Source organism: Sardina pilchardus, chromosome 18 (genome assembly GCF_963854185.1).
Source record: "Sardina pilchardus chromosome 18, fSarPil1.1, whole genome shotgun sequence".
Taxonomy (NCBI): domain Eukaryota; kingdom Metazoa; phylum Chordata; class Actinopteri; order Clupeiformes; family Clupeidae; genus Sardina; species Sardina pilchardus.
The window spans coordinates 30,416,569-30,431,600 of NC_085011.1; the positions used below are offsets into that span (position 1 = coordinate 30,416,569).

General features: G+C 42.6%; 1 protein-coding gene across 1 annotated transcript in view; it reads right to left on the reverse strand.

Annotated features, from left to right (window-relative positions):
* LOC134063917 (probable E3 ubiquitin-protein ligase HECTD2) overlaps positions 1-12,348 on the reverse strand; it is a 53,802-nt gene extending 41,454 nt beyond the window's left edge. The window contains exons 1-8 of the mRNA XM_062519667.1: positions 12,274-12,348; positions 5,349-5,487; positions 5,098-5,200; positions 3,580-3,669; positions 3,078-3,142; positions 2,644-2,689; positions 1,602-1,711; positions 56-204 (exon numbers count right to left, since the gene is read on the reverse strand). Coding sequence (XP_062375651.1) covers positions 56-204; positions 1,602-1,711; positions 2,644-2,689; positions 3,078-3,142; positions 3,580-3,669; positions 5,098-5,200; positions 5,349-5,487; positions 12,274-12,292 — 721 coding nt within the window. The 5' untranslated portion in view covers positions 12,293-12,348. The remainder of the gene's footprint in view (positions 1-55; positions 205-1,601; positions 1,712-2,643; positions 2,690-3,077; positions 3,143-3,579; positions 3,670-5,097; positions 5,201-5,348; positions 5,488-12,273) is intronic.
* Between the last annotated feature and the right edge of the window lie 2,684 nt (positions 12,349-15,032).

The following is a 15,032-nucleotide window of genomic DNA, read 5'->3' on the forward strand; positions in this document are numbered from 1 at the left end:
GGGCGCAGCAAGTGGGGTTTTGGTCAAGATGGTGTTTTTGGGCACTCTGACTCACTAAGGAGAGACAAAACTCTGGTTGCCGAGGGGATCCACCAGGAGCACTTGCTGATTGGCGGAAGGTCATCGGGCGTGGCAGAAAACAGGCGGGTGGAGATGAACTGTTGCAGACGCTCGACCAGCTGCTTGAACCTGCGTGGAGACAGTCTATGAACACACACACACACACACACACACACACACACACACACACATACTTAAGCATAGCCTGTGATATGTCAGCCCATTGCTTGTCACCCTCTCCTCAGACTCACATCTATCAATATGCAGCGCCATGTGCTCAACATCAGTTCCAGTAGGCCACACTGCAGTGAGCTCTTCACTAAGACTCATTTTCAGTACATTTGGAAATTCAGAGTCCAGTCATGACAGCAGAGAATCTCATGATCATATTATGAGCCGAGCAGAATACAGCCTTGAGAAATCCAAAATAGTGTGCTGAAATTCGAGTCTGTGGGGAAGTCAGAAGTTTGGAAATTGGTGGAGAGTGGTGTGTTTGCTGACGCATGCGATCTACGAAGCCTGGGGATCAGACTCTAGTCCAGGAAACACCAGCGCAAGTCGCCACAACATTTCAATCACCATCCCACTGTTTCAGCACCGTCTGGGACGAGTCACAACCAACTTTCCACTGACATTCTACCTCACTCCTACAGAAACAACCTTCATGCAGGCCATCCACAGTCCCAACAGACTGTTTTGATCATATCATGTGTTTTTGCAGTTCACATACTGATCTACTTCCTTAATGACAGTGTGTAGAACCACCCTTATATCAAGAGCTAAAGACTGTGACCAGAACAAAGAGTGACAAACTAATTCAGATGGTGGCCATTAGTCTTTGATTCTTTGAACTCCTTACATTGCATTACATTACACTTGGCTGATGCTTTTTTTTTTTTAAGTATATTTTTTGGGCTTTTTGTGCCTTTAATGTTGACAGGACAGTAGAGAGAGACAGGAAGCAAATGGGTGAGAGAGTCGGGGTGGGATCCGGAAAGGACCTCGGGGCGGGAATCGAACCCGGGTCGCCGGCGTGCGGTGCAGGTGCCCCAGCCAGTTGCGCCACGGCTGGGGCCTGGCTGATGCTTTTTAACCCAGACACTTACATGTACAACATGGTAAACAATAGGGCTCGGTCACACACCTTGCATTCTAGGAATATTGACAAGAAGCAATATAGTATTAGAGTTTTTTTTCCTCTTGCGATCGTGAGTTGCGCTGTTACACTACACAGCAACATATGACCAAGAAGGCAAAAACTAAGTAACAGGAACACACTAATAGGCGGGAGTAAATCCATAGTAATCCATAGTAAACTAAGGAGTGAGGCTGCCAATATGGCTGTGCCCGCAAAGTTTTCACGTCATGATCCCGAGCCCTATTCTAAAAACAATTCTTGAAAAAATTTGAAAAGGTAGAGTGCAGTAAGAATAAGTGCATCAATGAGTGCAATGAGGGGAAACTCATTTCATAAACGGTGCAATATCTGTAGTGCTTGTATAAAATAAAATAATAAATCAACTATCAGAAGTGTAACTCACTTCTTAAACCAGTGCATGAGGAAGTGATGGTCCGCCTCAGAGAGTGATGCTATCTGTCTCAGCAGATGAGCGTAGATCACATATGTGCTGGTGTGGGAGTACTGAGGGTTCTACACACACACACACACACACACACACACACACACACACACACACACACACACACACACACACACACACACACAGGAACAGAGGGAGGAGAGGGAGGAGAGAGATTGAGGGAGTGCATGATAAAAAAAACAGTAGAGGAGGCAAGGGAATACAGACAACAGAGCCCTGAGAAAAACGGCTTGTGAGAAAGTCAGCATCATTTCGCTCTCAGCTTGTCGAGCAGAATTCCATGTTTCACAGTAAACTGGCCACTCCCCATCCCACTGTGACCTCATCTCATCACCACGGCGACCGTGGAACATTACATCATTAGCGCTATGACCTGAGGAGCTGGTCTAAGCACGCTATGTACTGTACGAGCGTCCAAACAACAAGCCTCAATGGTGTGGCCTCATCTTACCAACACCTCTGCCATAACGAACACTCCCCTAACGAAGAAGAATTACAAGCTCCAACTGAGCAGTAACCATTCTGCAATAGTTCATATTTTGTTACAATGAGCCACTCATATTCTGATATACTTTATTATAATAATTGCACATACCGCATAACAGTATACAATATTACTGCTGCAAAGCATTGTGTGTACTAGTCAAAACAATCATGCTTTTCAACTTCTGTCCCTCTTCCAACTCCTTGTAAACCCGCCACTCTTACATGCCCTCCCCTTGGTTACCCTTGACTTATTCCCAGCCTACCCAATTAAGCCGCAGCATTTAGTTAGGTAACTCACTTTCAACCCGCCTCCTCCCCTCATACCTCCCGTCCTCCTTAGATAGGAGTAGCATAGCGGTGTACGCCTGGATCCTGCTTGCCTGCTCAGTAGACTCCTGTACAGTCCCTTCAAAGCACGTCATGACCCTACCTACAGACCTTTTGCTCGCTTCTCTAGATTGTGAGTGTACAATGCAGCTTCAGTAGCCAGCATTACCTGCACCAGAATGAAGTACGCTCTGAGGTCATCTTTTGTCCGCGGCCTGAGGAGGAAAAAAAGGAAGAACAGCAGCAGCCATTTTAGCGCTCAACAACATGCTGTCTAAAGCTCTAAACCGTGAGTGAAATGTGAATAAAAAAGAGCGACATGGAAATTGATTGATGTGTACAAGTTGCTGCTATATGTTATTATTAGGCACTCAAAGTTACAAAAAAGCTCAACTTCTGAACTTTTCCACAATGGGTATTTGCTTAGCTACCTGTTAGGCTAGTGCAGCTAGTAACAACATGTCAAAATCAATTTCCAAGTTGCATTTGCATTTTTTTCCACAAAGCATTTTGCAATGTTGTGGAGGTGAGGAAATCCAGTGGCAAAGAAAATGCCACTAAAGAGCGCTAGGCTAGCTAGCCACCCTGCTGCTCCACACTCACCCCTTCCACTCCCTCAACAGGCTGTTTATGATCCCCTTCAGAACAGACTTCTGGACCTCCTGGGGCTGTTAAAACCACAATAGTGACTCATTAGAGACAGATGGCACGATTTGCACCAGAATATCAGAGGATTAATAACTGAGATTTAAGCGAGAACACAATGTTTCATAACACAGAGGGCCCTCATTTAAATGCTGGGCAAAGTGCAAAGTCAGTCTATGAGCAAGCATCGTGTGACGTGAGACAGCTTCAACTGACCCATGGCGATTTGTGCATCAGATCTTTCACATCTTTCTCATCTTTGGATTTTACTCATTACATTTGCAATATTAATATATATATATATAATTAATCAGGCTTTAGTTAGAAATAGACTTTGCCCTTTGCCCAGCATTTAAATGAGGGCCCAGAGAAGGCTGCAGAGATAGAGGGGGGACATCCAATACAATCAAAGCAAGTGACACAAACAGTAAAAGAAGTCATTTGGGCAGTTACTTCTTACAGCCTGAGGTAAGGCATCAAAAACAACGTTGATGAATTTAGAGTTGACCCCCGAGTCCTCGATGGTGTTGAACGGAGCGTTGGCCTCTCTCTAAGACATGGAGAGAGGAAGAGGAGAGAGGAAGAGGAGGAGGAGGAGGAGGAGGAGGTGAGATGGTGAGCATGGGGAGAGGGCGTGTTTCCTGTTGTTAAGGGTTTTTACGGTGCGGCTTTTAATGGCAGCACAAACAATCTAGACTGGGAGCTACACTTTACCAGTCTACTGCCCTGCTCTGAAAAGTGCACGTTTGTGTGTGTGTGTGTGTGTGTGTGTGTGTGTGTGTGTGTATGTGTGTGCGTGTGTGTGTGTGTGTGTGTGTATGTGTGTGCGTGTGTGTGTGTATGTGTGTGTTTGTGTATGCGTGTGTGTGTGTATGTGTGTGAGTGTGTGTGTGTGTGTGTGTGTGTGTGTATGTGAGAGAGAGCGAGAGTGTGGAGAGATATATGGGGAATCTCAGGTCTTTTTATGGTCTTTTTTCTTATGACTAATGTTTTCCAGAGAGACAGCTGGTACTTCCTTCTTCTCTCTCCACCTCTCTCTCTTTTTCTCTCTATCTCAATCTCTCTCTCCTTCTCTCTTTCTCTCTCTGGCCCTCATTTATCAACAGAGCGTAGAAACCAGCGTATATCTGAGCGCAGGAATCATCTTACGACAAGGCATTCATCAAACATGTGATTCATGTGATTCATCAAACCTTCGTATCACTCCAATTCCAGCGTAAGAATAAACGTGTGTTGATAAATGTGACGGCTGGAAACAAGCGTAATTTAAATATCACGCCCCTATATATGCTCGTTTTAATGGCCTCGCCTCTAGAATTTACGACATGAAGGCGCATTATACGTCCAAAAGAGATCATTAGTGATCTCGAGCCACAGTGATGTCCAGTTGAACCTTGTCAATTTTGACAGCTAGAAGCTGTCATCAAGGAAGGCAGGAAACTAGAGCGATTTAAGCGCAACAGACTTTATTTTCGCATAGAGAACGCATCATACTATAAATACATTAATTACAAAAACATACAACACTGAAATTTTCCCTTTCAAAATAATTCAAAATATATAATTCATGAATGTTTGCCAAAGAGAAAGTAATCATCTCCTACATGACTATTCTAAGCCATCAAATGTGTCAATATAATATGTGAAAATAGGCTGCACATTACAGGAAAGGTGTTATGTCCGAGATAGTCCATGAATTCAACTCTTCAACTTTCTAATCCACCGCCGATTTACTGCTGCACGGTGCTATGCCGCCTGAAAAACTTGCGTACGCGAGTTCACACTAGACATGAGATTTGAGCGTATAGCACCAATCACATTCACATTGATAAATGCCATACTTTGCGTGGAAACAAGCGTACGCCTGTTTTACGCCTGTTTTTGGTCGTACGCACGTTTCATAAATGAGGGCCTGTATCTCTACCTCTCTCTCTTCTCTTCTTTTCTAGGCCCCTCTCCCTCTTGTTTTGTGTTTCACCTTAAAAGCAGCATTGAGCTCCAGGAAGGACTCGAACGTGGTGAGATAAAACTCATAGACTTCTCTCCAGTCGCCCGATGTCAACGCACTCTCCATATCCTCCCTGTGGAACAGAGCCAGAGCAATAACACATCAACACACACACACATACACACACACACACACGCACACGCACACGCACACGCACACGCACACGCACACACAGCAGTGTCTTGTCCAGCCACAGGGGGCGCCAGACAGAAGCTACTCACTGGAACTGTCGGGCAGTTTTGTTGCGGAGCGGAATGACGGGGTCGCTAGGGAAAGGAGCTTTCACTTCCTGGGGCAGAGTGTCGATGGAGAAGCGCTGCTTCTGTCGCACGTCCGCACACAAAGGGGGCAGCTCTGCACCTATACGCGGTCAACGTGCAAGCACACTATCTTACTGTCATTATCATCATATCACAATTCAAATCACAATCAGCTTTATTGGCTAGGTTTGTGTACACAAAATTAGACAGTACCAACTTAAATATATTAATCAATCAGTCAATCAATTTAGTGTTTATTTCATCATGCAACATGGTCTCAAAATATTTTACAAATGAGACAAAACCCAACCAACTAGTGTAAAAATGTATTCTACACTACATATACATATATTATGCTTACACAATATCAAATATGTATTAAAATAAACATAATGATAATTGATCATATATGCCTACTAACAAGGAAAAGCAATTTAAATGCAAACATAATATCATTTGGGATTACAAATCGTCACTAGTTTTGTTAATTTAAAATATTTACTTTGCATAGTTCCGGCCCCTATGATTGGCTGAATTGCATTCCATGCTATTGTAAAATGAAATAGATCATTTCATTTCCCCTTGCTGTGGTTTCATATTATGAACTCTTGCCAGGTATATGTAGTAACTGTTTAGAAAAGCATTTGTGTCTTGACATACAACAACACCCCTAGCTGTGTTAAAATCACTTGGCCTTTCAGCCTCTTGGGGCTGGCTTAATTGCTTAATTACACAACACCAAAGAATAGTATACTTAAATATAGCACATATACAAGCATGGACACACTGGGCTGACAATACAACATCACAGATAGTTGCTAGGGGAGACAACACGGAGCACTGTCATCAGATGTTTTGGCAGAACACACAGGTAGTCATGGGAACCGAGCAGTAGCTCAGACAGCAAAGACAGAAACCAGAAACCACACACAGTCTCCTCATCCCTCTCCTACATCTGTCCATCTCTCTCTATCTCTTTCTCACACACACTGAAACACACACACAAACACACACACACACACACACACACACACACACACACACACACACACACACACACACACAAATATGACACAAAATGTAGTGTGGGGTGCTGTGTGAGTATCAGCAATAATCTGCTTCCCTCCTGAGTGAAATACAGCTGATTGCGTACATGCACAGGTGACATGTCCCAGAGGTGACCTTTAGAGAACGCTCATCTTGTGTCCCATTCAACTGAGCTCTTTACAGACCATATGAAGCCAGTGATGCAGCACCATTACCCACCCTGGAATTGGGCCTGGGAGACATTAAATGATGTTTGAGCCTCGTGAAAGACAAATCATATAATCACACAGTGTGTCTATGTGTATGTGTGTGTGTGTGTGTGGGGTGGGGGGGGGGGGGGGGGGTTGCCCATGAGCATGCATTTCTAGTTCATAGTGTGTATGGTTCAGTGTTTAGTCTGTGTGTGTGTGTGTGCGTGCGTGTGGGAGTGTGTATGGGGAGTTGTGTATGTTAAGTGTGCGACTGTGTGTGTGTGTGTGGGGGGGGGGGGGGGGGGGGTTTGCATGAGTGCATGTGTGTGAGTGTGTGTGGTGTGTGCATGTGTGTGTCTGTGTGTACGTGTGAGCATGAGCGTGAGCGTGTGTGTGTATGTGTCAGTGCTGAAAAGCAAGTTATCCTCATGTGGCTTTGATTTAGGGGAGGTTTGCATAATTCTTCTGGCATCAGTAGCCACAGTGAAGAGCACCAGTGCTTAAGAGAGTCTGACACACTCAGCAGATCATCGCCTCCGCAGACAAAACAAAGACCTCTGGCTCTCTCTCTCTCTCTCTCTCTTTCACCCTCTCTATCTCGTTCTTCTCTACTCCCTCGCTTTTTTTCTCTCTTTCTCTTAATCTCACACCTCACTATCTCAATTTCTTTCATACTTCCTCATCCTCTCTTTCTCTCTCTCTGCCCCATCTCTCTATGTCTTACCCTTCATTTCTCTAAACATCATACAATTCATGATGAATGTAGAAAGGAAGAGCTTATCACCCCTGACAGAACAGCTCCACTATCATAACAGTAAGCATACATTAGCACCAAAAGAATAGTTTATTAGTAAAAAGGCAATCTTTACCTAAGTGCTGAGCCCTAAAGGGGATATGGAGAAAAAAGAATGTGTCTGATGTCATTTCTGGTGACACCACAAATGAAATGAATCCCCCCTTAGGGATAAGAGAAATATGACTTGAATTAAAACAATATTAGCAGAATCATATTCTACTCTGCTGACTCACCAAAGCGTGAGTAGACGGTGTTTGGCCTGTGATGGTGGAGACTGAAGGTAAAGCCACTGAGACAGGGGTACAGCTTCTTCACACCCTGACAAACACACACAGAGAAACATGGTTATACACTATGTGTGTGTGCAGTATGTGTGTGTGTGTGTGTGGTTGGCTGGCTGCAAGATACTCTTAATTGGACATTTCACAATTGAAAATCACAAATGGTACTACACAGGGAACACGGAAAAGCTTTTTCTATTTACTTTATCTCTTTTTTCATTTTTGTTTGCCCCAAGTTAACCATTAGCAGCCATAATGTTGACTGCGCCACTAGGAAAAGCATTAGTGATGCACATGCTTGCTTATTGTATAAACACCACATCTCTTCTCTATTCTGTATGGTACACCACACCTATCATATCATATCAGATCATATCATATCATATAATCATATCACACACTGTATCGTATACCGCACCTAGCGTAGCACTGCTGTCACTCTTGACGGCACTCAGGGAGATGAATCACAAAACAGCACTTTCAAGTTTCAAATATGTGAATGCAACTATTTATTCATAGCATGAAACAACCACCTTAACCACATCTTTCAGCGAAGTTTGTCTTTGGTAGTTTGTCATTTTATTTACTGATATTTTATAATTATTACTACTATTATTGTATTGTTTTTTATTCTGTTTGTTTGTATGTTTGTCTGTAAAGCACATTGTGCTCTGTGCTTAAAGTGCTATATAAATAAATTGTTTTATTATTATCTTTATGCTCATGTGCGCACAGGGCATGGTGGGCTCCATTTCTATGGGATGAAAGCAGCACAGCTCTGCATCTATCCAGGGCTTCAGCACAATGCACCTCTTTTCATCGGCAGAACAAAACAAGGTGCACATCAAACCATCACACGCACACTTTACCTGATACACCTTCAATAGAAGGGCAAACACACACACACTCCTCTCCCTCCCTCCCTCTCTCTCTCTCTCTCTCTCTCTCTCTCTCTCTCTCTCTCTCTCTCTCTCACACACACACACACACACACATACGCACAGCTGCAAACACACATGCACTCACTCCCATACACACATGACACATACGCACGCACACACACACACACACAGTACCCGCAAACACATACGCACTTACTCACATACACATATGACACATGCGCGCGCACACACACACACACACACATATTGGGCTAATTTGAGTCATGAAATGTCCTCTGGTCATTATAGAAGCAGTTCTAATAAACCCCAGCCCAGACCACACACACACACACACAGACACACACACACACACACACACACACACACACACATACATACCAAGGTCCATTGTTTGGCAATAATCGGGCTGAACAGACTGTTCCTCTTTCAATTACAATCATTACTATGTTTGTGTGTAATGTAACTGCACACTGGCGCAAATGGCTTTTCTAAAGTATTATTTGACATTAATGCAGTTGGCATTCCCCTTTGGCCTTCTAGACTCAAGAGAAGAGAGGACAAACAGGAAATAGATAGGAAACCAGATAGGATATGGAGAGAGAGAGAGAGAGAGAGAAAGTAAGAGAGACAGAGAGAGAGATGGAGAGAGAGCAAGAGAAAGGAAAAATTAAGGACACTAGTTTAACACTTGATTTTGGGGGGGATCCTTCCAATCTGGCTAACTCAAATCGCAGGGACATTAGACGTAATCCCACCAATCTAATAAAATTATCGATAACACTTTACTTGACAGGTTCATTCATAACACATTCATAACAGCTGTCATGAACTGCACATGAAGCATTCATGACTGATTCATGAAACATGACTCAACATTCATACCAACCCTTTCATGAATGTGGAAGACAAAACAATGAAAACTTGTCAAAATAAAAGTCCAACAATCGCAAGCGTTGGCGTTTATTCCAACCCATGTCACATGTGAGTCAATGGGCTAGTCCAGTGCCAGAGAAACAGAATGTGGTCAATTATTATTTTTTATTTGTTTAATAATGTAACCTTTGCTAATTTATCATCTTTTCCTACAAGGAAATGTCAAACCGTTCCAAGTTATACAAATAGGCATATCTATAGTCATTGGTGTAGACAATTATGCATTCTTCAGAGGTTGCTATCATAAAATAAGCAAATAGACAAACAAAAAACTAAATTCTCCTGGACACTGGACTTCCCCGTTGACTAAGATGTGACATGATCAGGTTGGCTAAAACAAAAAAGACAGCAATGCTGCTTTGCGATTGTTGGACTTTTATTTTGACAAGTTTTTGACGTTTTGTCTTCCACATTCATGAAAGGGTTGGTATGAATGTTGAGTCATGTTTCATGAAACAATCATGAATGCTTCATGTGCAGTTCATGACCGCTGTTATGAATGTGCTATGAATGAACCCGTCAAGTAAAGTGTTACCAAATTATCTTTAAAGGAACGCTTCACCGTTTTTTATATTAAACTACGTTATTCCCTTAACTAAGACGAGTTGATACACACCTCTCACGTTTCAATGCGTGCACTCACTGGCTCTGGTGCGCAGCGCAACTTTGATAGCACTTAGCTAGCCCAGTTCATTCATTAGGATCCAAACAGAGATGAAGTTAGAAATGACCAAACACCTCCGTGTTTTCCCTCTTAAAATACAGTTACACGAGTTGTCACACGACCAAGTACAGTATGGTGAGACAAAATAAAATGTGGTACATTTCTAAGCAGGTAAGAGGGAAAACTATATTGTGTGGCGCAGTAATATCCTCACTCTTGCACTTTCAGTTTCACTTGGGAGTGAGGATATTACTGCGCCGAGTGTAAGTGGTCCCAATTGTTATTCCGCCACACATTACAATATAGTTGTTTCCAGTGTTGTGCATGAACGAGTTCAAAAGAACGCGTTCATTGAATATGTTCATTTTTCTGTGAACGCTGAACTGAACGGAACACATTTGTAAATAATGAATTTGAACATGAATTCGCTCAGATTATGTGAAATGAACGACGAACGTCACTGCTGATTAATTTATTTCGTCCTGAGAAGTCAAGTGACACTATCTGCTAGCAATTTAGAAACAGTATGTCGTTATCACACTCACTGCCCACGGGCGCCACTCCTAAACTCAGCTTTGCACTACCTTACTACATTACCCATGATCACGTTACGCATGATGCATTGTAGGCTACACAGAACCGCTGCTATGTGAATGCAATCGCGGAAATATTCTGCACTTGTCAGTGATGATAGAGGGATGCATAACGTGTTCAAAGAGCCCTACTGTACAGTATGTCACTGAACAGTTCCATCGCTGCAGGTAATGCAGCAAGGCAGCCTCCTCCATGCTCCCGGTGTAAAAACTACACTCTTCCGCTGTCAGGCATGCACAGCTGACGCATTTATTATTAATTATTAATAAATGCGCGGCCGCATTTATTAGGCGTCGGTATCTGCCATAGACCTAAAAGAAATGTATCTGCCCAGCGAATTAAGGCCAATTTACGGACATTCTCAATTAGATGAGAACAACAGATGGCTGTAGCCTATATTCCGTCAGAAACAACAGATTTTCATTCAAATGAACTGAATTTGAACTAGGTCAAAATTAAAAATTGTGAACTATGAACGTGAACAGTTCACTTTCCACGTGTGTGAACTGAACTTTGAACTTACTGAAGAGTGTGAACGTGCACAACACTGGTTGTTTCTAACTTCATCTCTGTTTGGATCCTAATGAATGAACTGGGCTAGCTAAGTGCTAGTTGCGGCGCGCCCCAGAGCCAGAGAGTGCATGCATTGAAACGTGAGAGGTATGTATCAACTCGTCTTAGTTAAGGGAATAACATAGTTTAATATGAAAAAACGGTGAAGTGTTCCTTTAACCTCTTGTTTGTTTACAGTACAGAGGCTATCTATCTATCTCATCTCATTATTCAAGCTCCACTTGAGAAATAAAGAGATCAACGTCACTATTTCATCATATAATCATAATATCTAATTAAGTAGGCCTAATGGTTCTCACTATTTCATCATATAATCATAAATAATAGCTTATTAAGTTATGGTTCTTAGCATGTTACATTAAAATGAGCAATTTAAAGTAAAATCATACATACCAAAAAACTTCAAATATTATAGCCTAATATCATTTTAAAAGTATAAAATAGCTATCCAAGTTATCCTAATATTTGTTCCTTTGCAGAGTGGATTTTTTTTTTTTGGAACAGTCTGACTAAAATACAGATATTGTGTTTTCACTGGTTACACCTGTTTTTAGACACATTTATTGTTTTAACATGTGCACTTGGACCCAGGGGCTCTGGGAAAACCTTATCAGTCAAGATGGATGGATGAATGAGAGGCATGATGCAGATAGTCAGAGAGAGAGAGATGCACACATATTTCTATTTATTGCTTAGAGTTGTTGTCTTTTTTCCAATCAGGTCTGACTGATCTATTAGCCTATATTCCCTAGAATCTGGCAAACAGTGCACTGATACTGTCGTGATAATGAGCAAAATGTTAAATGTTACAGTACAAATATGTTTAAAGCATGACAACTAATTCTGTCTAAAAAAAATACCACAGACCGCACTTAATAGCAATGATTGGCAAACAAAGGACTTACCGTAGAGGGAGCACAACATATGGGAGGCAATTTGTCTCTGATCCTGTCGTCCACCTCTAGACCGCTCTCCTCGTTCATTTTTGAGGACTTGTAGAGTGAATAACTTAATAACGTTGTTGATGTTTGCTGACAGTTGGTTGACTACTTTAATGTTAAAGCGCCCTGAACGAAAACTCCTTTCTTACTCGGTGGCCAGAGAACATCAGCATAATCTCAAGACTCATATTAGGGTCCCATAGTCATCGTGAGGCAGGTGGGCTCTCACTCAACCTGTCTCTCGCGCACTGGACTGATGCTACAGAAACGGGTTGTTTTCTTCAGGTCACGTGTAGCAGACAGTACAGTCCGAAAAAAAGCAAACGGTCGAATGGTAGCCTACTGTAGTTAAAAGGATTTCACACATTTCGTTCCCCCGGCGTATTGCTTATGTTGTTGTTTCGCCTACACTGGCAGCAGAGTTGTTCGCTAACGCCATGTTAGGAGGTGGCGTGTTAGAAGCCAAAGCATGGAAACGGAGTTGGCCGCGTAAATGTCTTGGGACGAGCTCTGCGTCACAGCGCATCGGTAATGATGCTGAAGTTCGGAGAAAACTGAGCCAGCATTGTTTTCGCACTCATTGCAGAATTGAAGTAACTGCAACTAAGTAACGATTAAGGTAAGTCAAAGCACCAAAACAGTCACATTTTATCCATGACAATCTGTAACAGGAAGACTTGAACATTATTCACATCACATATTTAGCAGAATGTTGTAATTAGGTATTTTTAAAATAAGAATAAGGACAAGTAGTTGATGGATAAGTTATGTGTAAGTCTCACTTAGAGGAGTCTGTATGAGATTCCCTCTTATTAATATGCCTCAAAAAGCTGCCATGAGGCTACACAATTCACTCTAACCACTGCCTTCAAACTTATCTCATAAGGTAGTATGTAAGTAGTCATGTGTGTGTGTGTGTGTGTGTGTGTGTGTGTGTGTGTGTGTGTGTGTGTGTGTGTGTGTGTATCCTGGTCACAGGGTTCTCTGATATTCTCTATCTCTTTCTACACACCATCTGTGTGTCATGTGTCTTAGGCACACCCATTCAGGAAGGACAGCACCATGTAGAGCATGGCTTTCACAAGCGGCCAGGAACAGCGTACCAACACCAGCCCAAGAGAGAGGCCATGACATGTGGTGTTGCGTAACACAGCAGTGGTGAAGCACTGCCTCCCTGCTGAGAATCACACTGCAGCTCAGGGGACAAGGGTGCTGATGAATCTGTTTACGTGCCGCCTTCTGTCCAATAGACACACACACGTGTACACACACACACACACACACACATACACAGACACACACACAGAGCGAGCTCTGAACTACTGCTATTGCCTCTGACTGACCTCTGTTCTAACAGCAGATTAAATCCATCTGTATGCATTGCCTGTCTTTTCTTCCTCCAAATGTGTTATGAGGGAGTTCACTTAGTGCACATTCGATTTATCCCATAAAGGAACTCCAGGACACAACCATATGATTCTCTTGTTTAGTTCTGCACTGGACTTGATTTAGCAACCGCATGAGTATGCAACCAATCAGGGGTGTCGCCAGAAATGTTGGGCCCCATGAATGATTTGAAATGTAGGCCCTCCTCCCAAATAAAGAATTAAATGAATGAAGTTTAGTAGCTGCTCACTGCAGCCTAAAATAAACTAGATGTACCGCATCATAGCGGTACACAACACGCCGCTCAGTTCTGCACATTCTCTCCACAAAAATAAATGACACTTGTCAACTGTTCTGTATCTTCTGTTTGTGCAATTGTGTGTGTGTGTGTGTGTGTGTGTGTGTGTGTGTGTGTGTGTCTGTGCATGTGTGTGTGGATGTGTGCATCCATACTGTATGTGTGTGTGTGAGTGTATAGAATCTGTGGATGTGAGTGTGTGTGTGTGTGTGTGTGTGTGTGTGTGTCTACCTGTGTGTGTGTGTGTGTGTGTGTGTGTGTGTGTGTGTGTGTGTGTGTGTGTGTGTAAGTGTGACAGTATCATTCTTAACCAGCAACCCTTCGTGCAATAATCTGCAGGCCGATGGGTACACAGTTACTAAATGTACACATACATTTATTTATTTTATTACACGGCTCTTCAGAGTGCTGCAGAAAAGTTCCATTCACATGAATGGGCCTTCCCAACGTTCGCAGGTCTGTTAAATCTATATAATCACCGGTGAAAGTATATAATGACCGCTGTCAATGGCAACAGGTTTTGTGCTTCTAATTCACGTCTTTCATATCAATCCGCAACACCTAACAACTGTCAACTGTGGCGAACTATTTATTTTGCTAGTTCTAGCGGAAGCCACCAAACAGTAGCCAAGTTATTGCTAAAGACACATTGAGTTAAGTTGCATTTCTCGTTTTGGCAAGTAGCCGTATAATAAGCGGGATAATGTATAGAACGCCGGTCATTATCGGAAAATAATTCCCTTCAGGACGAAGCAAAACCCCTCCGCTGCGCGTTGGGGTTCTGTTCATCAGGTCATGTCAGGTTAAACATACACATGAAATTTGGTGCAGTTCATACCATTTCATCAGAAGATACTGCAGGGCGAATAAAGCAATATAATATTGCATTTTATTTTTTTACCATGGGGGTACAAATCACAAATGACTGGTTATAAGCTAAGGCTCTTGAGACCAACATAGCACAAACATTTTGTCATCCTCGGTGCCACGGTTCAGGTAGTTATTTAGGAATTTTTGGGGTTTCGGAGGGTGGGGGGGC